The sequence below is a fragment of the Prunus dulcis genome, chromosome 2, assembly GCF_902201215.1.
Source record: "Prunus dulcis chromosome 2, ALMONDv2, whole genome shotgun sequence".
Lineage (NCBI taxonomy): Eukaryota > Viridiplantae > Streptophyta > Magnoliopsida > Rosales > Rosaceae > Prunus > Prunus dulcis.
Window position 1 is genome coordinate 1,587,648 of NC_047651.1, and position 26,233 is coordinate 1,613,880.

General features: G+C 34.1%; 1 protein-coding gene across 1 annotated transcript; it reads right to left on the minus strand.

Annotated features, from left to right (window-relative positions):
• Positions 1 to 18,327: 18,327 nt before the first annotated feature.
• LOC117620215 lies at positions 18,328 to 21,510 on the minus strand. The gene is made up of 4 exons (XM_034350358.1): positions 21,341 to 21,510; positions 20,888 to 21,034; positions 19,832 to 20,259; positions 18,328 to 18,555 (listed from the first exon to the last, which is right to left on the minus strand). The coding sequence occupies exons 1-4, from the start codon at positions 21,432 to 21,434 to the stop codon at positions 18,394 to 18,396; spliced, it is 831 nt and encodes a 276-aa protein (XP_034206249.1). The 5' UTR covers positions 21,435 to 21,510; the 3' UTR covers positions 18,328 to 18,393.
• Positions 21,511 to 26,233: the final 4,723 nt, after the last annotated feature.

Here is a 26,233-nt window from a genome sequence, read left to right on the forward strand (position 1 = left end):
AGATGTCCCTAAATACTAGGACATTATTCTAACAGAAACGTGCAGTAAACAAACGTGCAGTAAACAGTAAACTCCTTCAATCCAACGATCAAGATTTGAAGTATGTAACCAATTCTTAACATAAAATACAGATTGGAGAAACTCCCATAATACTATTTGTACCATATTTGTTGATAACTTTAATGATTATATGTGGGATCCATCTGTAGTATTAGACAGGTGGTCAATGTGGTCATAAATATCGTAGAAATAGCAATACTCGTTGTGTTAAATATATTATCCTATTTGGATGAAAGTATGAATTTTCTATATATTAAACAGCACAAATAACTCTTTTACATGAGTTCTGGGCTCATGACCTTCACCAACAAAGTGAAAGCCACAAGTATTAGATCAAATAGTGATTAAAATACTAAAATATATTGTGTTATTGAAAGTATTTGAAGTCACTCGAACACTTTATTTTGAATGTCTGTTGTTAAAAACAAGTAAATAAATAAATAACTAAAGATTCAAGGGACTTATAATTCAAGAACCTTTTTTAAGTAATAAATACATGATGCCATTGCCAAGAATATTTTCTGGAAAAATAAATAAATAAACTTCTCTAGAAGAGGGCTTACTTGGTGTTCGACGCTCGTAGGAAGGGAATGGATACAAATCCAATTCGATAGTAGATGGGGTTGAGAGGGTTGGATTACCATTATTGCTTCCTACATTTGCTGCAGATAGAATCTCATATTCATTATAATATTGTTTGCTACGACATCTTCTTTTTAAAAAGGTAAAAACATGTAAATGACTCACTAGTGTAGTAGTTTAAAATAATTGCTCTTCTAAGAAAGGTCATGTGTTCAAGTCTTAGCATTTGTATTGTGTGTGATAGTTTTGTATATTATCATCCCTCTCAATAAAAAAGATCATAAATAAAGAAAAAGATAAAGACATTAGATAATATTCCTTTATAATATGAAACAACGAAAATAAGATTTTATGTCCAACCAAAATTCTCTATAAATAATGCTAAAATTAAAAGCCTACTAATAGGCTCATGAATGCATGTTAGGAAGCTAATTGATAATAATATAGTAATGAAGAACCATAACACCATCAAAACTTAATCTAACACATAAGTTTAATCAAAATACCATCTTATTTTATGATGAAAATCTATTCTTGTACAGTTAAGAAGTCAATCTTGATATTTTTTTTAGTTATGAAAAGCATCCACAATGGGCTTTCTAAATCACTTTCTTAGCTAAAATTTAGGGAGGAATTGAAAAAACCCACCTCTAACCATGCTCATTAGAGCATCCACAGTGGGGGGGTGTATAATGGGGTGTATATTAAATATACACCCGTTGTGATCGAAATCACCCGCAATGGGGAGGTGCAAATGAATGTATAATTACATCACCACCATGATATGTAAATTTAGATGAAATTGTACATCTTTTTTTACATATCTTGCAGATGGGGCCCAGCTGAGAAAAGTAGAGGAAAAATGGAGAAAAGTATTTATATAATAACCCAAAACAAAATATCTAAAAAGTAGGATTAATTTATTCTACCAAAAAGACAATTTTGCCCTCGCATTTTTTAATAGGGAAAAGTTGACTTTTTGACCGACAAGGAATTTGGCAATTCCGCTTACGCCGTTGCGTAGAGCACGGTGAAACGAGTCCGTAGACACGGAGTAGACTCGAATCGGAGTTGTAACGAAGAAAATACGACCAAAATACCGCGAAGGGCAAAACGATAATTTAGACAAAAAGTCAGATTTTTATCCCTTTCTCCCTTCTCTCTCCTCATTTCTCTCTCCTCTCTCTCCCTCCCGCGCGGCCAGTGACCTCTGCGCCTTCCCGTCACCCTAGCAGCCGCCACAGGCCAAGCCAATCTCCAGCAAGGGTGCCAACCTGACGCCACTCCCCCGCCGTCCTTCTTCGACCCGTCGCCACCCCTGCACCGGCCGGAGTCGCCGGAATCGAGCGAAAAACCGCCGATTCTCACTCAAACTTCTCTCCTCTCGTTCTCCCTCAATTCTCCACCAAATCATTTGAGTAAGGTATGGTTTCTCAGCTATTTTTCATGCTCTAACTGATGGTGGGATGGGTTTTGATCGATTTTACCTCTTGATCACTCGATTTTCAACTTGAAAATCCGCCGAACTTCGGCTGCCATGATCGGCTATTTTCGGCCACTTTTTGGGGTATGTCCAAGAACAAAAGTGACTCCAAATGGGGTGTTTTACGTATGATAGGAGTTTGGAGTCTTGATTCCAAGTTTTTCCGACAACTCGGTATCGCTTTGGACACCAAATCTGCCTGCGCGTGTGGTGGAGCGTGGGTGAGGTAGTGAAGTGACTCTGTGTAGTTTTGCGATCCTCGTGTTGTCACGAGCGCGTAGGATTTCGAGGATCTCGATTTGGAGTTCGTTTGAGCCCCGAACGGATTTTCCATATTACGCGATCCTTGGGTGTAGTGTCGTCGAGTCGTTGGATCGCACTCAATTTTGGATATGTCGTACTACATGATTTCAGGATCGTGTAGGATTCAACGGATTGCAAATCGGAGTCCTGGATACTCCGAAATCGCGAACCCTGGGGCTGGGGTTTGGATTTTAAGCGATAACGTGATTTTGGCTAATTCGACCGTCCGTTTCGGACCAAATTCGCGGAACATGGTTCTTTCTCTGTGAGGAACCTTTAGAGAATCCCAGATTGGCCATCGGAGATCGTGGACCTCACGGAGTTCCGGATTGGCCGGTCTGGCGGTTTATCGCTTAGTAAAGTTTCTGGTCTTTCAAGACCGTTCTCATTGTCTGAAAGGGTAAAGTGGGCATAGGAGTGACTTTAAAATGGTCCAGCTAGCTCAGACCAGCAGTGAGTGGACTTTTCTTTTCTAAATGATATTTATAATTAAATTTTATATTTGATCTTGAATAAGTGTTATTACATGTTTTCTGAGCATAAATTGCATCGTGAAATATCTTTATTTTTATAATACTTAGTTGAGCAGCAGACTTGAGATTTTTGATATAGAAATAGTAATTTAGCTCAGATTTATCAGATTTCGGAAAATTATCAGATTTTTCTAATTAGAACCACCATGTACCCACTTTTTACTTGGTGATTACCCTCAGATGGACCGATGTCTACGGACATCCAGTCCGTTTACAGTTCTGTCAGTGCACTTGACATCGCCTCACGAGTTTCGGGGACGCTCGGACCGTGAGTGCCAGGATTTGCGGCTTGGCTGACTTCGTGTCCCCGAGACCTGCCAGGATTGCGGATCAGGCTGACCATAGTCCCTTGAATGCTTCCAGTTTGCGGCTCGAATAGACTTTGTGTCGCCGAGACATGCCAAGGGATTTGACGGATGTTTCTGGGTACCATTAGGTGGTAGTTTTAAAAGGATTTTGAGCACTTTTATGCAGCTATTGCTCTCAGTTATTTATACCAGTTTCCTCGATATTCATGCATGTTTTGTATCTTTATATATTTGTTCAGTTATACGAGTATATTCATCCATATATTTATCTATGTTTATTTGAATACCTCGTGCTGAAATATAGTCAAACCATAGATTTACATCCCTATTTATTTTTAAACGGGGGTTATTATGTTCCAAATTGTTTTTACGAACATTGTTTTTGTCCACTCACACCTTTAACCTTGTTTTTCGCCCCCAGGCCGTAGAAGTACGAAGGAATCCACCTCGGGCCATCCTCCCAGCTTCCGCACCACCATAAAATGTAGGACTTCATTGTAAATTTCTTAAAGTTCTGTAAATTTGTAGAAAATGCTCTGATATCTGGTTGAAACTGAGAACCAGAGCTGAAAAGTGTTTATTTGAGTTATTCTGGCAGTTGGTGTGGATTTATTTGTTTGTTTGACAGGTGGAAGATTTTGGGTTTGGACAAAATACAAGGGAGACTCTGCCGAATTTTCGGCAGGAGTCTAAGGGAAGATTTAAAAGTAATTGTATTGAGAAGGGTAAAAAGGTCATTTGTGCCCGACATTCACCAGGTGTCGGACACACAAAGGACTTGACTCGAATTCCAAAGTGGAATTGAGATCGGGTCATGTCAATTTACATCTTTAGATTTACATCGTTTTTCATTGGAGCAAAAAACGTATTTACACCCCCCTGGATGTGTAAAGATGATGCAAAAGTGGCTTTACACCCCCGAAAATACACCTGCCCCTCCCCCCACGTTGTGGATGCTCTTATTCAGTTTCTAAAATAGAGAAACCGCTAGGAGCTCCTAAATCTGAGGAGAGAGAAAGGACTTCTAGTGACTCTCTATAATTAAATGCTATTATATTTTATTATTATTTTAAGCATTTATTTAATGATGTCTTTAATTTTATCATTTTTTTTTTCTGCATTATATTGTTGCAAAATACAAACACTATATATTTTTCAATTCTTTTCGCTGTAAGTGTTTTGCAAAGCATGAGCACTTTTTTATTTTAAAAGAAAATTTATTTTTGCTGTAGATATTTTGCAACACAAAAACACCTTCTAAAAAAAATTATTTTCCTTGTAGGTATTTTGCAAAAAATAAAAAACACTTATTAAAAAAAATTCGCATAATTTCTCATTTCGATAGCAAATTCTTTCAAAGCAGAAAACCATAGAATATCAAAAATTGAATAACAATTAAACTTATAATTATTTGGCAATATTCATTATTTGAATATGAAAATTTTATTGTAAAATGAAGAATTAAGTTAAAAAAGGAGTAAAGCATTTATGACACTCCAAATTATGGAGTATGATTGGAGTTGAATTTTTTAGAGAGTTTCTAAAATAGCTTTTTTTATTTTTAACTAAATTTTAGCTAAGAAATAGGGAGCATGATTGTGGATGCTCTTATATGATCAAGTTAAATGCCAATAAATTTATGATTTTTTTTGGGGGGGGTGGGGGGGTGCGGCTAAGGCTTACTTTTTTTAAATTGGAGCAGATGCTTGTATAAGATAGTACAAAAGATAACAAAACTATCTAAAACTCAAACATGAGAGACAGAGACAATAGCATAATCTTTTTTAAAAATGAAAAAGGCTTACCAAGTGTTTGGGGACGAGAGGAAGGAGACTGCAAAAAGTCCCATGGGATATTAAATTCGGTTGGTCCTGTTGTTGCAGATGGAATCCGAGATTCATAATTGGAAAAACAATATTATTTAGAAAAAAAAATTGGAAATAAAACTATGTCATTTTAATAAATATGTTAAATGATACTGTATTAAAATATATAAATAAATAAAAACAAACTAAAGTTAGATTTGATGTGCAACTAAAATTCTTTAGAAACCTTAACTTCCTTTACTTTATAAATAAAAATAAAATATATATAGGTCATCATTTGGCCCAAGGATTCATGGGCTCATAGATGCCTGCCCAGCCCATCAAAGAAAAGCTCAGCCTGGCTGCTTGTGGGCTATGGACCAACTCTACGCATTCTTTAGACTAAGGTGTTTAAAGCACAACCCAACCCATAAGCCCAGCCCATTTGAGCTATAAAATAAATAAAAAATAAAAAAACCAACCCAGCCTGCCTATAAAAGCCTAGCCCGCAAAGCCCATATACAATAACACTTAAGTTTAATATTAAAAAATAGGCTTAATTGCTACGGTGTACCCCCTTCAAGTTAAAGTGACCCAATTTGCCCATTTGACTAAGGTTTGATGTTCTACATTGCCTCATACTATCAACTTCATCTAAAAGTCCGTTAAATTTGATGACATGGCAAGGGTGTTTTAGTAATTTTATGCACCTAGATCATTTACTCACCAATTTGGTCAATGTGGTCGTAAATATCGTAGAAATAGCAACACTCGTTGTGTTAAATATGTTATCCTATTTGGATGAAAGTAGGAATTTTCTATATATTAAACAGCACAAATAACTCTTTTACATGAGTTCTGGGCCCATGACCTTCACCAACAAAGTGAAAGCCACAAGTATGAGATGAAATAGTGATTAAAATACTAAAGTATATTGTGTATTGAAAGTATTTGAAGTTACTAGAACACTTTATTTTGAATGTCTGTTGTTAAAAATAAGTAAATAAATAAATAACTAAAGATTCAAGGGACTTATAATTCAAGAACCTTTTTTAAGTAATGAATACATGATGCCATTGCCAAGATATTTCTGGAATAAAAATAAAAATAAAATAAACTTCTCTAGAAGAGGCTTACTTGGGGTTGATCCGGTTGGATTACCGTTATTGCTTCCAACATTTGCTGCAGATAGAATCTCATATTCATTATAATATTGTTTTTCAATAATATTAAGTTACGACTACTTTTTTTTAAAAAGATAAAAATATGTAAAGTACCCACTAGTATAGCGATTTGAAGTAATTGCTTCTTTAGGAAAGATCATGTATTCAAGTCCTAGTATTCATATTGTGTGTGATAATTTAGTATATTATCGTTCCTTTCAATAGAAAAAATCATAAATTAAAAAAAGACAAAAACGCTAAATAATATTCCTTTATAATATGAAACAACGAAAATCAGATTTTATGTCCAACCAAAATTCTCTATAAATAATGCTGAAATTAAAAGCCTACTAATAGCTCATGATTGCATGTTAGGAAGCTAATTGATAATAATGTAGTAATGAAGAACCATAACACCATCAAAACTTAATCTAACACATATGTTTAATCAAAAGATCATGCTCGTTATTCAACTCCTAAAATAGGAAAACTGCTAGGAGCTCCTAAATATGAAGAGAGAGAAAGGACTCCTAGTGACTCTCTATAATTAACTGCTACTATATTTTATTATTATTTTGAGCATTTATTTAATAATATCTTTAATTTTATCAATTTTTTTTCTGCATTATGTTGTTGCAAAACACGAACACTATATATTTTTCAATTCTTTTCGCTGTATGTGTTTTGCAAAGCACGAGCTCCTTTTTTTTTCTTTCTTTTTTCTTTTATAAAATTATTTTCACTATAGATATTTTTTCTTTTATAAAATCGTATTTTCATCAATTGCTTGATTTGTTCTTATTTGGTGTTGTAGGTTGATTTGTTTTGGTGCATGAATTTCTATTTTGTTTTTTTTATTTTTGGTTCACTACTAGTGGTGAGAATGGTGGATTTGGATACATAGTGGTGGTGGGAGTGGTGTGAGTGATGGGGTTGGACTTAGCTAAAATAAATTTTTTGTCTCTAAATTTAATAGAAAATGTAACAGAGGATCAAAATTGCTAATGGAAGTGGAGATAAGGGACCACCGCAAATTCAAGGACGAAAATGTAAATCGGGTATAGATTGAGGGACCATTGGAACTGAAAAGCCTTGTTTTAACTTGATTAGAAAAAAATCTAATCATTATGAGGAGAAATTATAGAATGATACTCTGTTGAGTGAAAAAATGATTCCGATGTATGCTTGTTTCACTTATTTTATCGTTTATTTAAAGTATTTTTGTTATTTGTCCCCTGTGCATCTTAAACATCTTTTTTTTTTTCTTTTTTTTAAAATGCGAGGCAGATGCATGTATATGCCTGAATTATGCTCTGAGTCTGACCTGCATCTGCTGGTGGAATCATAACCGTTATGGCGAGTTGAATTTGGCCTTCTCTTTGTGCCATTGCTCTGCAAACATGCGATGAATAAGATTAGTTCCTTTGTATTTTCCATGTGTATGTAACTAATGTTGATAAATGTAAAAGCAGAAAAGAACATGCATGTCGTCAGGAGAGGTAGATATACGTTTGCTTTGCCTTCAGGGCCTCAGGCTAGCTCTTAAGCTCAAAGATCAATCCCTGATTGTTATTTCAATCCTACATGTCCAAAAATTTTGCCACGTAATTCAGATGTCAGCTTGATCACCTTTTTTTTTTTTTTTTCCCAAAGAAAAAAAGGGAAAAAATAACAAAGAGAAATTATGCAGCACAAAATTCTATACTAAAAAAAGAAAAAGAAATTTGCTTTGTGTGGAGATGGGGTACCTGGCAGGCACTCGTCAGACCCGGCCTCGACTACAGCGGCATGCAAAGTGTTGAAAAGATTTGGGAACTTTTTCTAAAAGGAGGACAGGAGAAGACATTGTACGAGGAAAGGCAACAAGCTTGACGTGACAATATAACAACGTTCTGGTCCACCTTTTTCTATAAATTATTAGTCAGACATTAATTAATACATGTTCTTCTGTCTATTATTAACTAGAAAGAAGAAAAAGGAAGTGGGAAAATTATTTTATTAGTCATTAAATTTTGATTCGATTTATATTTGAGTATCTCAATTTTTAAAACGATTCTCTTGGTCCTTTAACTTTAGTTTCGTTTGGAGACAAATAGTTCCGCCGTCAATTTTTTTTGTTTTTTTATTTTTAAATACAGGGGTAAAATGGTCTTTTTATATTAAAACCAAAAAAATGAATAAAAAATCAAATCTTTAAAATAGTGATAAAAGAAAATCAAATAAAAAACCAACTAAAAAAAAAGTTTGGGGGGAGTGGAAATCGGGATAAAGGGGGGGGAGAGAGAGAGAGTTTAATTTTAAAATTTTAGTTTTTTTATTATTTTTTATTCATATTTTAATCAATTTTAATATAAAAATACCATTTTTCCCCTGCACTTAACAGAAAAGTTAACAAAATTGACGACATGACCGTTTGTCCTAAAGAAACTAAAGTTAAAGGACCACGGGAACCATTTTAGAAATTGAGGTACTCAAATGCAAATAGGGTCTAAATTCAGGGACTAATAAAACGATTTCCCCACTCCCTTTTTCTTCACTTATTGTTTTGCTTTGTTTAGGATTTTGTTATAGGGATATGATTTCCCCACTCCCTTTTTCTTAACTTACACTCCTTTTTGCTTTTTAATACTTTTTAATCAATTTTGTTCTTTCTCTTTCCTATTCTACCCTTATTCTACATTAATTTCTTTTTACTTCACTTTTATATTAGTTCTTTTTATTTATACTTCATTTTCCAACTTGCACTCTATTTTTAATATTTTTTTTTCCTTTAATCGAATAAGAAATTAAGTTTTTTTAAAATTTCCCTTAATACTAAATACGGAGTGTAAGTTGAAAAATTAAGAATAAAGAAATAATAATAATATAAAAGTGAAGTAAAAAAGAAATAAATGTAGGGTAAGGGTAGAATAGAAAGGAAAAGAACAAAATTGATTAAAAAGTATTAAAAAGTAAAAAGGAGTGTAAGTGGAGAAAAGGGAAGTGGGGAAATTAGCTCCCTTGTTATGTACAATGATAATAAAGAGAAACTTATGGTATGTAATAGATCAATAATACATAGTAGCTCAAAAGGAATATTAAGGAGCTTGTAACTCAAATGATTAAAAGCAGTTATTTCTGTACATGAAATTTCGTGTTTGAATCTTTCCTTCTTAATATCGTTTGTATTAAAATTTTATTAAAAAATATTTGAAGAAAGAAAAAATTGAACAAACAACCTCCTTTAGTTTTCGTCTAACAAAATTTCATAACAAGCCCAAGTAATCCTTAGGACCAACCTATGGCTGTGGATATGATATGTATTTTCTATTGAGCTCTCATGAGACTCTAGGTTTGTTTGAGATTGTTTATTTAGGAAGCACTTCAACTCATAAGTGTTTCTAGTAAAGATATTTTTATTATAAAAATGTTGAAATTTTCTTAAGAAGTACAATTTCTTTTTCAGAAAGCACTTCTATGCCCCAAAAACACTCTAAACTTTTTTTTTATCAAACACAGTCAAAGCAATTTAGGTTATGAAAAAACGCTTTTAACCTTTTTAGAAGCACTCCCAAACATATCCTTCGTCTTGTATCACTCGCTTGCAAAATTGGACCGTTTGCCTATATGACATATATTACGACAAAATTTCATACGGTGTGGCAATTTAATTAACATTCTCTTGACAAAGAAATTAACATAATTGATAGAACCTCTGGAATGTGGACCTGTCTCCGAAATAAAAATTCATGTTCTCTCCACTCTCTTGCGTTAGTTGCACCATCAGATTCTTTGTTTTATCAACTGGGAAATTTAACAAAACATGGGAAGGGACGAGTTCCAACCTGTTTTAGTTATAAAAAAATTAAAATTAAAATTAAAAATGAATTGACAGCTTCGGCATGGAATAAACCCAGACAGTCTGGATAAATAAAAATAACAATTACCGAAGGGCAGACAAATGAGTTCGATGGAGCTCCACCCTGGCCTGGATTTGGATGCTAGCTTTGTTGTTTAATAATCAGAAAGTTCTTCACGGGTGACGGCCAAACCAATTCAAAATTATATGAAAACAAAATGAGAGATCAATCGACTTTTTATGTTAATTAATTTATTTTCCGTTGATTTTTTTAAGGCCTAGTACATCCAAATGGAGAGCTGGCAAAACTTGAAGAGGTACACATGCAAGATCTTTATTTAAACCACTTAAATGTGGTCTGCTAATGGACATTCAATTCTAATATGACTGGTCATGTAGTACTTGGAGTTGTATTTTTCAGTTTAAATCCAAGACTAATAAACACTTCAAGACACACTATACGACATGCACAGACAAACCACAAGAAGAATAAATACACACACTACAAGAGAGATAAGGCAAATGCACAAAGAACATTGAATTATAGAGGTTCGGCAATGTGCCTACGTTCTCTCTGTTGATCTTCTTGAAAATTTCACTAGACCAAATAGATTAATTAAATGATAGATAATTAAGAGACTAAATTGGATTACTAGTGGCAAATTCAATGTCCTAGTGCTTTTATAAATTGGTTTTTATCCCCTTTAATTCTTGTGTGCTTTATTTGTTTTTCTTTTAATTCTTGCAATTTAAGTTTTATTTTATCAATTACTCAATCAATCATTCGTTTAATTAGTTTCGTGCAATTTAATAAACTAAGTTGCTTTGATCAATCCTCGTGGGTTCGAACTCATACTTGCATATCTCTAAATTGTTGTTGATTCATGTGCTTGTAAGTAATTTAATTTGTGATTTTTGAATATATTTTTTAGGTGTTCGAAAATCTACATCATTGAGTGCTATTATCTTTTTATAAGTTCAATTGTATATTTCTCATTACTAATAATTGACTTAGCATTCTTTTATTTTTAAAGAACTGATATTGAACAATTCATTTTTCTGAACAACCATTGATAAAAGATAACATGGAAAAATTAAATTTATTTTAATTTCTTCATCTTCTAGTTAAAGTTTCTCTATGAAAATTTTAATTGAGTTATAATTTAAATTAACATGAAACATGTTTTGCTTAATGTTTTAGTATTTCCATAATTAATATTTCGATTTCAAACTCACTTTTCTTTTAGTACGTTGAATTGCTTCTTTGTGTTCAGAACTTTTCATATATGCTTCTTGGGGTTACGATACTTGGCTCTCAACCCCCTCCTTGGTGTCTTCTATCAGTAGTGAAAGATACTAAGAGACTATTGCGAAGCTTTCAGATTCTTCAAGTGTGACACATCTATCGTGAATATAATATATGGTCATTGGCGATCTGGCTACAATTAGGTCATGCTAAAGCTTTGAGATTTTACAGGTCATGTGCCAAAAGAATAATATGGTCTCCTAAAATGAGGTCTTCAACGAAAAATTATAAAAAATAATCGAACTATATAATCGAAATCTTGTGATCATCAAATTACTAATTATCATTAATTAAGAAAAAATGTTAGTAATTTACAAAATAGGAAAACCAACTTTAATATTAGGGAGCTTCACTAATATACCCAAAATAGGGGCTGAAATTATTAAAAAACCCCGCATGAAATATATTTTAGAAACACACCCAAAACTCATTTATTACATAAGAAATTGGTGTTGAAGTTCCTATAAATTACGTGACTGACATTGATCAACTTAAAAGAAGCCCGACACAAAAAAACTTAAATAGCATTCAAAACAAGCCCAACCCAATTTTATATTTAAAAAAACCCAAACGATTCATTACAAACAAAATGTCTTGAAAACCATAGTTTCATTAACGTGTCATGTTGATTAATGACTGTAATGTTCCATACCTTTATTGTCAAGTTGATTAGGCTATAATGTTCCAGTCTAGGGTAATAACATTGTAGTTTACTGTCATGTTGATTAATAGTTGTAATGTTCCAGTCTAGGGTAATAACATTGCTAGTTTCCTATGACATCTTATTTATCATGCATGTCTACCCATGTAATGTTCCAGTCTAGGGTAATAACACCTCCACTCTAGGGTCATAACACTACTAGTTTCCTATGATATCCTATTTCTAGTTCATGTTTACCCCTGTAATGTTCCAGTTTAAGGTAATAACACTGCTAGTTTCCTTTGATATCCTATTTCTAATGCATGTCTACCCATGTAATGTTCCAGTATAGGGTAATAACACTGCTATTTTGTAATGTTCCAGTCTAGGATAATAACATTGCTAATTTACTGTCACGTTGATTAATGGCTATAATGTTCCACTCTAGGGTAATAACACTGCTAGTTTACTGTCATGTTGATTAATGGTTGTAATGTTCTAGTCCAGGGTAATAACACTGCTAGTTTCATATGACATCCTATTTCTAATGCATGTCTACCCCGTATAATGTTCTAGTCTAGGGTAATAACATTGCTAATTTTCTATGGCATCCTATTTCTAATGCATATACACCCTTGTAATGTTCCAGTCTAAGGTAATAATATTGCTAGTTTACGATGTTGATTAATGCTTGTCTTGTTGCTATTTCTAATACATGTCCTCCAAAGAAAAGACAAATGAATAAACTAGACCAACTCAAAACAAGTCGAGCCCAGATTGTTAATATTATCATGTCATAAAAGTACATTGTTAATACTCTGTCATAGAAGTACATAGTTAAACAAAAATGATATCCATAGCTGAAATAGTAACAGAGGATAAATCAATCATCAAATCTTAAAATACATTTCGAAAATAAACTAAAATCTAAAGAGAAACACATAATTTAAGCAAAATATCAAAAATCTCAAGTCCAAACCAAACTACGATGACGAAAATAAAGAGGACGATGATGATGACAACGACATGGTGAAAGAGGAGTAGAGCTCGAAGATAAGGATGAAGAATATAGTTGAACCTGAGATTGAGCTTCAATGGAAGCTCATCTTGCTCCAACATCGAGAAAACACCAGTGAGAAAGGAGAAAATAAATTAGATTTGGTTTTTTGGCAGATTTGATTTTTGGCAAATTTGGTTTTTTTGGCAGATCTGGATAGATCTAGTTTTTTGGCAGATTTGGGCAGATTTGATTTTTCTCTCTTAAATCCATAGTACAAGGGCAATATAGGTATTTTACACACACAAATAAACTAAAAAATAGCAATTAAATTATAAAATTGATAGCTATCGATTTTTGGATTTTTTTTTATTTTATGTGTTTATAGTTTTTAAATGGTATAGGGTTACAAAGGACCCACTAGTATAATGGTTTGGAGTATTTACTCCCTCAGGCAAGGTCCTGGGTTCGAGTCCTAGCATCCGTTTTGTGTGTGTGAGTTTAATATGTTATCGCCCATTTTTAATGGCGGAATCAACATGTTACTTCCTATCTTTTCAATTTTAATAATCACATACCCTGGTCTTTTAAATTTGCTACAATGTGGTTCCGCCGTTAGGGTTTCTGTCAAATCTCTCTGTTAGTCGCCTACGTGGCACTGTGGGTCCCACATTTTTCAAAATTTTTAATTTTAAATTGATTAAAATATGAATAAAATATTAAAAACCAAAAAAATTAAAATTTTCTAAAAAATTCTCTCTCTCTCTCTCTCTCTCTCTCTCTCTCTCTCTCTCTCTCTGTGGTCTCTCTTTGCAATGAACCCAGAACCTAGCTCTCTCTCTTCTCTCCGCTCTCTACCCCATGACACCACCACCTGCAAAGTATACCACACCCCAGCCTGCAACCACATCCCCACGAATCTCGAAACCCATACTCATTTTCTTCCCCCCAACCTACACTGAATTCCAAATCTTGCTTATCAAAACCGCATCCACTCTGCAACAGCTTGTTCAATCCAAGGAAAGGGTCGTCAATATCACTCATAATCAACCTCAGAATCGACTGCTCTTGGCTCGGAGACTCAGACAAGACACTCTCCCAGTCCTCCATTCCAAGCGTCGGCCCACATTTTGATTCTTCTAATGGTGTTTGAGATTTGTTTTCATACACTGCCGCTACAGTAGTGGCCAAGCAGGTGGTTGTGTCTATAAGGCCGCTGTCGCTGGCTCCGCCGCGGAGAGAAGAAGACAGTGTTCAAGAGGATGTGGAAGGGCTTGGGCTTCTTCTGGTGAAATTCCCAAATCCAAATCTGAAACCTCAGATCCTAGTGAAATTCCATAACTTGCCATCGAAACCCAATCTAGGAAATCAAAATTGCCTCTCGGAGATGGTGACCCACCAAAATAGCTCTTCCTTGTCTTCAACCAAAACGATGTCATAATTAGAAACAGAGGGGTGGCTCAGAAGCATCTCAGCCATCCACAACTTTCTCAGGTCCTTCACAAAACACTTCCCCAAAAAATCTTTTCCTTCATCGCACAAGTTCTCTGGAATTTGAGGCAACTCATCTCTTCTGATTCTCATCAAGAGCTTGAAAATATTCACACCAGGGCTGTGATCCCATATCAATTTTCCACTTGCCATCTCCGCAACCAAACACCCAAGAGCCCAAACAAGCAAGAATCACAAGGCTCCCCCATAAGATCTCAAGAACAAGGCCTCCTTTAAATCAGATCTCAAGCTCTCCCAGATTGACTGGAAGATGCGAAGATATGGCGCAGTGAGAGAGAGAGAGAGAGAGAGAGATTTTTATAATTTTTTTGGATTTTTATATTTTAATTAATTAAAAATTAAAAATTTTGTAAAATGTGGGACCCACAGTGCCACATAGGCAACTAACAGAGAGATTTGACGGAAACAGTAACGGCAGAACTGCATTGTAACAAATTAAAAAGACTGGGGTATGTGATTGTTAAAATTGAAAAGATAGGGACTAACATGCCCTAAGGGTGTAACCATAAGGTACTAAACTGTAATTAACCCAATAATTTTTGCTCCAACAAACTCTTCAATTCAATTAATGCAACATCATGGAAAAAAAAATTGTAAAAAAATGAAAAAGTGTGAAAAATGTAATTATTATATGAAAAGAAAAAATGCATGGCTTTAACATTTTCAAGGTAAGTTTTGTTTTTCCAAAGTAAATTTAAATATTTAAGAGCCAAAGTCAACTTACCAGTCCTGAAGAGAGAGAAAGAGGTTGCAGCTTTGATGACTGAGGTTGAAGAGGTTATTGGAGAGAGTTTTTTTGATGTGGCTCACCTACTTTAGAATTCCAAAGTTGTTGGAGATGCTCTCATACTTGTATTTGGTTTACAAACTTCCTGCATTCAGTTTTCTTGAACCTCATGTACGATAACTAGAATTTAGGGATCCTTATAGAATCTCGTTGTAATTTTCTTTCTTTTTTTAAAACAAAAACAAAAGAGCATTCTTTATAGTCATTGATATAAATAACAATAACATAAAAATAAAGGTTAATTACAGTTTAGTACCATGTGGTTACACCCTTAAGACATAGTAGTCCATATCTTCTCAATTTTTACAATAACATTCCCCGTTCTTTTAAATTTGTTACAATGTGATTCCACCGGTAGGGTTTCCGTCACTTCTCTCTGTTAGTTGCCTACGTGGCACAATGGGTCTCATATTTAAAAAATAATTAAAATATGAATACAATATTAAAAACCAAAAAAAAAAAAAAAAAAACTCTCTCTCTCTCTTTCTCTCTCCTTCTATCCCACAACCACCAGCGCCCCCCTCCCTCTCTAATTTTCTCTTCCCCCATTCCCTAATGACCACCACCCTCCAACTTCCACGAACTTAGCAACTACCTAGACCCCTTCTGCTCCCCCCTCCCTCTTGATTTCTTCTCCCTCTACCCCGACCCCATGCTGTAGTCCCCACCAACCAACCACAACTTGCCAACCACTCTCTCTCTCTCTCTCTCTCTCTCTCTACACTGATACATGCAACAAAACCAATAACAACAACAATATTGCTCAAGCCCCAACCCAAACAACCCCAAGCAACATAGAGCTTTGTTCCCACCCTCTTTCTCTTTGGGCCTAATATTGGATCTCATTCACAACCTGAAACCCACACACTTCCACACTCGTTTCTTGTCTGATCCCATCAAATTCCCACCCCACACTCTCTGAACCCAACAAAAAAATTGGCCAATTTTCCAACCCATCATCAAATTGCCACTATTTCGGCCCACCCGGGTCAGATCTGAACGACATCGGCAAAATTTATTGTGCATTTTCATTACCAAATGGGAATGCCCAGTAAACGATGAGCAAAGCCCGAGGGAAAGAAGAAGACACCGAGTGCTTCTACGACTTTCTTGGCGAGCTGTAGTTGGGGGGTGGGGCCTAGAGTTTGGGTCGAGATAGGGGGAAGAACAAATCAGGCCCCAGGGAGGGAGGGGGGAAAGGAAGGGGGGTGGTGGGGTTGGGTTGGGGTTTTGGTTTCATTGGGGGTTGGAGGGTGATGGTCATGGGGAATGGGGGAAAAGGAAATCAAAGAAGGGGGCATTGGATGGTTGCGGGATAGAGGGAGAGCATATAGAGAGAGAGACAGAGGGAGTTTATTTATCCCTTTTTTGTTTTTTAATATTTTAATGTGGGACTCATAGTGCCACATAGGCAACTAACAGAGAGATCTGATGGAAACCTTAATGGTGGAAACACATTATTGTAACAAATTTAAAAAATTGGGGTATGTTATTGTAAAAATTAAGACGGTAGAGACTAACATGTCTTAAGGATGTAACTACAGGGTATTAAACTGTAATTAACCCTAAAATAAAAAATAATGATAATAACATTTTTTGCGTAGCTAGTCTCCACACTATTGCAAATGTTGGCAAGTACCTCCCCAGCCACGCATTCTCAACGAGTGAATGGGAGATGTCTTTGCTTCACGTGGAACCTGTTGGAAAATTTAATATTAATTAAATTTGATTTTCCTATTTGAACGGAAATTAATAAAATCCTTTGGGTTAAAGACATCTTCACATGGGGGGTGACAACTTTTCAAACCAAGGGATGCATTGTTTGGGGTGATAACTCTTCAGACCAAGGGATGCATTGTTTGCCTTTTCAGATTGAGATACCTTTTTAGAAATGGTATTTCATCATCTATAAATAGAGCAATCCTCCTGCAGTTTTATTAATTCAGTTTAATTCTCTACATACAGACTTTCACATATAGAAAGCATTAGAGTTTTTATAAAGAGAGGTTCCTGTATAATTTGGTTCAAAGTTCCTTGTAAATTGCAGTGCTTCTTTCACAAGGAGGGGAGTCATTGTATCCTGGGAGGCGAGTGTTAGTGAACCATAAGTACCGTTGTGGGGCGTACTTCATCTTAAGGTCAGAGTGTCCAACACTTGCCTTGACTCAATTAAGATTCTTTTAATTCAATTCTGTTGTTGTAAAAATCTGTTTTGTTTGTAGTGTTTATTTATTTATTTTATAGCAATTTAGCACTTATTTCCTACAGAACCTGCTTGGGTTACATTACATGGGCTACAACCACAAACGATAGTTTAAATTACAAGAGGGAATGAGATTTCACACACACACATACTATCAAAGTGCCATGAAGATTCAAACTTGAGACCAATTTGGGGAGCATCATAATATGGTGGGAGGAGTCATTCAGTGGGTTTTGAGTGAAATCCAATCTCTAGATCTATGCAATACACCAACCACTCCATTTCAAAACGAACTTCGTACGAACCTAAATTGTCCAATTTCATGGACCAATCGATATCAGATTGAGTCCAAAACTTGGGGAACATCATAATATGGAACACATTTAATATCCCAAACGGCAGCACTCACAATATAATTTCATGCAATTCACGAAATCGGCCTTCGGCCCTCAAACAATCCAAAACCAAACAACCAACACCACTCATCCGTCCATCTTGTTCAACTTAAAACCATTAGTTCCATGAATTTCCTTTGATTTTATTTTCTTGTGTTCCATTTGAACCAGAATTTTCCTATGGTTTATTTTCAGGCTGGAAGTAGAACCATTGATATAGATATATTTATAAAAGAAGTGCTAAAAATGTTACTTGGTATAAATTTAACTTGTCATGTAACTATAATACACAAAGTGAATTTTGGCCGCAGAGAGAATTTATATCTTACATGTAGATTTATCTTCTCCACAACTACAAAGACCATGCGACTCTGCAAATCAAGACTATTTTTCATTGAGGTAGACCCCGTTCGTAAAACATGTCTATATTTTTTTGCAGCTTGGGGTTGTAAATATTGGAGCCCGGTGGTGGTTGAGCTTAATTTAGAGCCTCCATTGCACTTGCTTTATGCATTGGGATGGAAACCACACTCCTTTTCCCGATAAACATTTTATGTTCTTCGATAAATATATCCTTTGGTGTTTTGCCTTCTGAGTTTTTCATCTCTTGGTAGGATGGTGGAACGAACTTTTTCACTTCCTGGTGATCAATAATATGAGTCATTACATGTGGAACTGGCAAACATGAAAAACTAACCTAACAACTTATTTGTTTACAATATATAAATATCAATGTTTTTATCTCACAAATAAAAAAGATTATAACGGACTTGTAACTCAAGTAGTTAAGAGCATTTACACATGCGCCTTACTCACTTAAATTCTATCTCTTATGTATCATTCAACCCCAAAGCTCAAGAGTTACAAGCTAAAATTTAAGGGAGGAACCTGTCTTTGTACTACTCAACCATCTTTTTCATCCGGATTAAACTTTAACATATGTGTCCAAATAAGCGAACATATTTTATACATATATATATATATATATATATACATAAACAAACACATACATACACATCCTGTAATATAAAAAATAGAAAAGTTGATATAGATCCTAATTCCTATTGAGGAGTTGGGTTCAATTCTCGGATTTAGTGACTTTGATCCAAGTCCTTTGACTTTTGTGCCTCATAGAATTACATTCATTTTTAAATATTTTATTATGTAATCTTTTTAAGAATTACATTCATTTTTAAATATTTTATGATGTAATCTTTTTATTATTTTATTTTAAAAATTATTTTTTGTTCCAATGTTGCTCCTGATGACTTGAATCGAGTAATAATCATTTATGTCATATTGCCTACTGCCTATTGCCTATTGCACATGTATATATATGTTTTTTCATATTTTTTACAACATGTAATAGTATTTTATTTACCTTTTTTATAGATAACATACAATTTTATTTTGTCTATTTTTGTATCTAACTTATAGGTAGTCTCCTAATTTATGTTCCTAACTTATAGGTAACACGATTTATCACTAAGTATTTTTCATTGCTAATAATAACACTATTTACCTGTATGTCATGTACATAATTTAATGTGAGTGCTTGTCTGATCGATTGGTATAATATGTGGGTCTTTACTTTTTATTGATTATATTGTATTTTATCCATATATTAGGAATATTATCAAGGAAATAATTCAAAATTTAAATTTTGGAATTCAATTACAAGGAAATAATGCATTAAATTTAGATTTTCAATGTGTTTTCCTTGTTTACCTTAAAGGGTAAAATCGGCACAACAAAAAAAGTAATAAATGTCAAAGGACCTACATATAAAACCAAAAACGCAAGGACTAAACCCAATGACAGCTAATCATTTTGGATCTAGATCTAAAAAGCCCTATAAAAAATTATTAAAAATTCTCCTACATTATTGTTTTAAAAGGGAGGGAGAGATGGGTTACCTTAAACCATGATAAGTCTCGTTTCATTTGAATGGTAGATCTTGTCCCGGTATTCAATTGATTTGGTGGAGCTAACTTCGCAGCTAAATGCAGTATGTTGTTGTTCTTATCATCTATAAACGAGAGCACGATATTCTTATTTAAACCCAGCTTTTGTGCCTGACTGAATATGCTTGCCTGATGGTATGCGACTGCGATGTGGAATAAACTCTGATTGCTGTCATCAGTTTCCCATATCAAATCAGGATAAGAGCCAATAAGCTCAGCCACGAACTTAAAGTTTCCCAGCTTTGTTGCGATAAATAGTACATTTGAAGGCCTTCTTATAACGTCGATAAGAGTCGAGTCATTTTGCAATAAAAGCTTTTCCCAAAGACATTTCAATAATTGATAGCAGGGAGTTGTTGTCAAGTTTCTCTTGTTTGTACCTGGAACAAGTCGAAAGCAAATTAGATTTTTGGTTTGAGTATGAACGTAGGTATGGTCAATTTCTCTACTGTTTTCCCTTTAATTATGGGGTTTGTCAACTTTCAAACTTGCATCACAATATATATATCTAAACAACTTATACGTACAACCTAGGAATATTGATGCTATAACCTTAATGTTTCAAACATAAATAACAAAAAGGTTGTGATAACGTGAAACACGAATAACTCTATTTTGTCACAGACTCATTCAACTATATAATGGAAGGCTGTTAGGAAAAACCAGAAACCATACGAAGAGAATATGACTTTGTTATTGAATAAATGTTCTTGTGGTTTTGCTCGCAATTAGAAGGATGAGCATGAGTGATAGGTTTGGTTTCGAAACAAGGGATTAGCCCTAAGTTTCTAGTTGACCAAAATACATATGCTAGTCAACATGATAAATTCAATTAGGTTAGCTTAATTCCCCTAGCATCACTAATTAAACGTGTTAGAGTTTAGTAGTGTTCTACATGAATTTGAAATGGTATGAGATTAACATGATAAGACAAAACTCGGGCTATCACCATTATTGATTAAAGTCATGCGAAGAGTAGTAAAGAGGTGCAATGAGTGAGAGAATTACAAGAATAAAGGAAGTTTTTCAATATTCTTGAAGTTTTGATGGAGAATGCTGAAGGCTTCTGAGCCAACAAATGCAATGCTGTCTCACTATTCGCGTTGCGAACCACTGCAAGCGCCGGATATTCTTTAAGCATTTTCAATGCTAGTTCTGCATAGTAAAAAAAAAAAACAATAACACTGTTAATTGGAAATGAAGATTCCTAATTATCCGTACACAGTTTACTTAATATATTCCAAAAGCTGAAGAAACTTTCGGCCACCACATTTTGAAATTCCGTCGGGAATTCTCTGAATGGCCTCAAAAGAATGTTTTTCTTGTCTGCATAGTAGTTTGCCGATGATTGCATGTATTTGGCCTACATATCTTAAGGCCATGTACCCAATGAGGGGTCAGACATAGTAAATTGTCATCGATAACGAAATCAATTGTTTATAGACATGTTAACATGCTTACCATATAAACCGTTGTTAATGCAGCTGAAAAATATCCCAGCTCTTTCCTCCTCATTAACAAGTTCTATGAGTTTAGGGTAGAGATACGAAGCCATCTTGTCATGTCCAAACAAAGCAGCATAATAGAGTGGTGACAATCCTTGACCTCCCCGAATTTCTAGCAGCCTTGGATTCTTTTGCATCAAAATCTTAGCCACTGGTATGGTTCCAGCTGCAACAGCATGATAAAAGGCTGTATTGCCCTTTTGATCTTGTAATTCTAGGTCGCGTTCGTCCAACAATTTCAGCAACTCCTTCACAAAGTGAACATGTTTTGCTCCTGCGGCAACATGAAGAACAGTCTGCCATCCTTTCGTGATAGATGCATGTAAAAGAGTGTCATCTTCATTCATGATTCTTTTAGCCGCTTCCCAGCTACCATTTACTGCAGCCAAGTGTAGGGGCACGCATTTTTTGAAGTATTTTTGTTTTGCTTCGGCTGTAAAGATTTGAAAAACATGGTTATATAATATGTAACACAAGAACACTTCCACTAGTTGGTTGTAGTTGAACATAAACTAATAAACAGAGATGAAAACAAAATTTAATTAATGTATTCTTTTGCTGTAGCCTGATTACTTATTTCTGTGCAAAATTCTATGAACAGAATAGAACACTAAACACTCGTATTAAGATGCAAAATGGTTGTACAACACTGCAAGCAACGATCATTTTAATTCCTCGGAATAGTTTTTAAAGAGAGAGATCTTACGTGAATCTTCCAGTGCATCAAGAGATGGTGTTTTAAAAGAAGCTGACACCAGCTGCCAAGCGGGCGAGGTAAAATCTTCACCACAGTCTCCATGTGCATCGCCTGTTTGTAATATAACTTTTTCATGATGTGATTCCTTTGATAGAGGGCAAGGTGTTGAGCTGAAATCTTCTGCAACCATTTCGTCGGATACTATACACGCCATTCAAGAAACAAGTTAGTTTTGTAAGAGTTTGAACTTAATTGCAGCTACAGTTCAACCGAGATTGCTGAGTTCAAATTGTATATATATTTCATTTATTTTATAGATATTGATGGGGCCTTCTAAGAGCTATTAATAATTTTTATTTAAATTTTAGACTACAAATTTATATCACTGATCACATTAAGTTTTGTGTGAACGTGACAACACATACGATGTTTATGATATTACACTTTGAATCTAAACCATTTATGTACAACTTTTTAAGCAATATGGTGCATTAGTACACAAGTCAGGATCATTAACTACACGACCTTTGTATTTCTCATATTATATTATAAGAAAATACATTCGTGGCATTGAATGAAATGGCCAAAATATTTTAGGTGTCTAATAGCTAACAATCACGGTTATTCATGTCCATTGTGCTATTAACACTAATGTTTTTATTCACCTTGAGTGCCAAGAATATCAGTGGCAATAATGTTATTTTCTTCCAAAACAATAAATTCCCATAATAAAAAAATATTAAATTCCGTAAAGGATTCAAAACAAATATATTCTTAGAAGAAGAAAGGAAACTTGATGGCCCTAATGGGATGATGCTACTTTTCTAATTATAATATAGTAATTACTCCTTTCATGATAACCACTCTTCCAAGATATACTAATTCCTGTCTGTTTTATTTGGCTGCTTATGTGTAAGAGCACGTCATGTTCATATAAAATATTGGTTAACTTAGGATACACGTCACACCTACCTATTAAAAGACAAGACTCGTGTTGATAGGAACAATGAATTGAAACTAATACCCCAATATATAAAGACTATCAGGAGGATTAGGTGACGTAGTTAGCTAATATGATTAGAAAATATGATTCATCTAATCGCTTCTTATAAGGTTTTTCTTTGTAGGGCAGGTATTTCTTTGTATGATTCATCTTCTTTAGAGTAGTTTAAATTATCGTCTAGTAAATTTAGACTACAGAAAATTAGAGGACGTTTGGTATCCTATTCAAATAGAGAACTCAAAAACTTTGATTTTTTCTTAAAAATAAGGGGTTCTTACATCTATTTTTAAGATTCAAAAATTTGTTTGGTATGCAACTTGAAAACAATTTTCAAATCTTAAAAATTTGGGAACTTGTGGGTTAGAAAAAAAAAATAGATATTTTTTGTTTTTAATAATTGAGGTGTTTTTTTAGTTGCTCTTGAGATTGAGTTTTTAAAAATAAGGCTACGAAACAGGTTTTTTTGTTTTAGACTCAAATCCTGTTTTTGAGTTTAAAAAGTTGAATTCAAGTTGAATACTAAACAAGCTCTTAGGGGTTTTTTTCTTTTTCGAAACTGTACTCAATTTCCCTACTTTCTATCAGTCCATCACATTTATTTTGTTGTGGGACAAATCCCTAAACAAATTTCAAAACTTGATTGGTCAGATTTTGTGGGAAATTCAAAATACCTCCTATTTTTTGTGATTTATTTGTCAAAAGAGTTTTGTGGAATTCAATGCCAATTGATCATTGACTTATTATAAGGTTTTGAATTTTTCCAATACCTAAAATTGAATACACAATAATTTACATATTATCACCACCAAGGATTCTTAGGTATTTTGGGTTCTATTCTATTGTGGTTGTTTTATGGAGAAGGCGACTGGCTTGCTCTATGGAGTCAAGGGAGAGATATATTTATATGTATAAATGGTTTCCAATCTCCTGAAACCACCTACTCAATTTTGTTTCCCAGAATGCCCTAATTTTACCTCCCATTAGAAACAAAACAAAATAAAATTGAAAAAGAATACCCACCTACTCGACAGCTGCCACCCCATCACCTTCGTCGCTTATGTCGGTACCTTTTCCTTTGTATTATTTCATTTTTTTCTAGGGCTAAAGATCATTGCATTCCAGCCAACCATCCAACAAAAACAAATAACAAATAAAAAAAGGAAACCAACCAAAACAAGCAACAGCACAACCAGCATCAACAAAAGCAAATAAAACACCAGAAGCCCCTCCCTCTATTTATCTTATCATCTGTCGATTATAAAAAAACGATGGATTAAAGATAATAAGGAACTACAAAAGTATCTGTTACAAAAAATCCTGAATGATATTGAGAGGCTCCCAATAGAAGGTACTCATTTTAGTGTTTCTTAAAAAAGACATTTTGGTATATTTATTACATCATAACTAGATGTCTTAATGATTTTTGATTTGTCTACTGTTTTTCAATGACGATTTATGAATGAAGACTTGAAAATAAACGGTGGAGAGTGACCCCAGAAGATAACACGAAAATATTTCCTCCATATAGAAGGGGACTCTAGATATAGTGTATCAACTTTTGAGATAAACACCCAGTAAAACAAGTGAAAAATCATATGTATGCAACTATGAGGATTCTCCTATTGTGGGGTTACATTTTTCAGAAGAAAACATGATTGTTAATGACAGAGGAAATACCAGCTAACTGAAAGGCTAGCTAGCTCTTCCTGTGATGATGAATGCAGAGGAATAACACGTACCTGGAAATGTGTCGTTTCCGACAATCGACCTCCTGCACTACATGACCAGCAAAAGGAAAGAGGAGAGATCGATCCGTGACTGCACAATGCTGTTGTCCTGCTGAGGTTTGTCTTCGATAGAGAAAAAAAAAAGACCTCCAGAAACAAATAAAAGGAAATGAAAGTACGCGTAAACCACCAACCATATTGTTTTTCTCAAATTTTTTATTTGTTGCTATGCTTAAACACTAATCAACTTGATAAGTATAATATATTGTGCTTTCAATATTTGGGTGTTTACTTTATGCATAGTTACGTAATTTCATGTGGATGCTTTTCTCATCGATTAGTATAATATGTGAGTCTTTACTTTAATTGATTAAATTGTATTTTATTCATATATTAGGTACAGTCCTGATCTCTTGGACTACAAGGGTTCAAGAGATTTGTGGTCACTCACCGTTGGATGTAAATTCAACGGTTCACTCACTCTTGCACTCATTTTAAGAAACCTTTTTAAACCATTGGATTAATATCCAACGGTGGTGACCACAATCTCTTGGACTTTTGTGGTCCAAGAGATGGGGAATATACATAAACATGTAATATCAGGTGATCAGTATCATATTCCAATACCACACAAGTCAATCATACAGAGTTCTCCAAACTGGGTCCTGCCCCATTGCACATTAAATCTCCGTTTGGTTCGCAGAAATGATTTTCCAAGGTCACGGCCATCATAGTAGAAATTCACTATGAGTTTAGTATTTAAAATTAAAGTTATATTATAAATTAATTAGAGGGTGCACTGTTTCAACATGAAGAAAATGAAACACTGCCTGCCTCTCTTGTCAAGGGTTATATTGTTTTTTTTTTTTTTTTTAATCTATATATAAAGCAAAAGTCAGAAAAATGATAAAAGATTCAAAATATCATAAAATGCCCATGGTTAATGCAAACATTAAGAATTGAAATTATTAATTAAATGAGGATAATATGATAAATTCACATCTTTTTATATTTTTTTTAAAAATTAAAATTAAAAGAAAAATCTGATAATGAATCCTATTTTTATGGAACACAACTATATCCATTATCTTTTTTAATTCTAAAATAAATTTTTAAAATTTTTTTTTTTTTTTTTAAACCTCTTACAAGCACAGAAGCGCGTGCAGACTGCAGAGAGGCTAGTTATTATAAAGTCAATAATATTATTTAGGTTGCAGGTGTTAGAAGAATATGCGTCTGCATATATTAATATATATTACTTTTTGTTGTTTGGGATAATATATATTACTTTAAAATGTCATTTAAATATGCAATGTAATTTACTGTACACTTACGTATCTTTTGCCCTTAATGCCTACATAATGTGTGAAAACTTGTCGTTAACGTTGGCAACTACGAAGAACGCTATCAGGCGCATTCGCT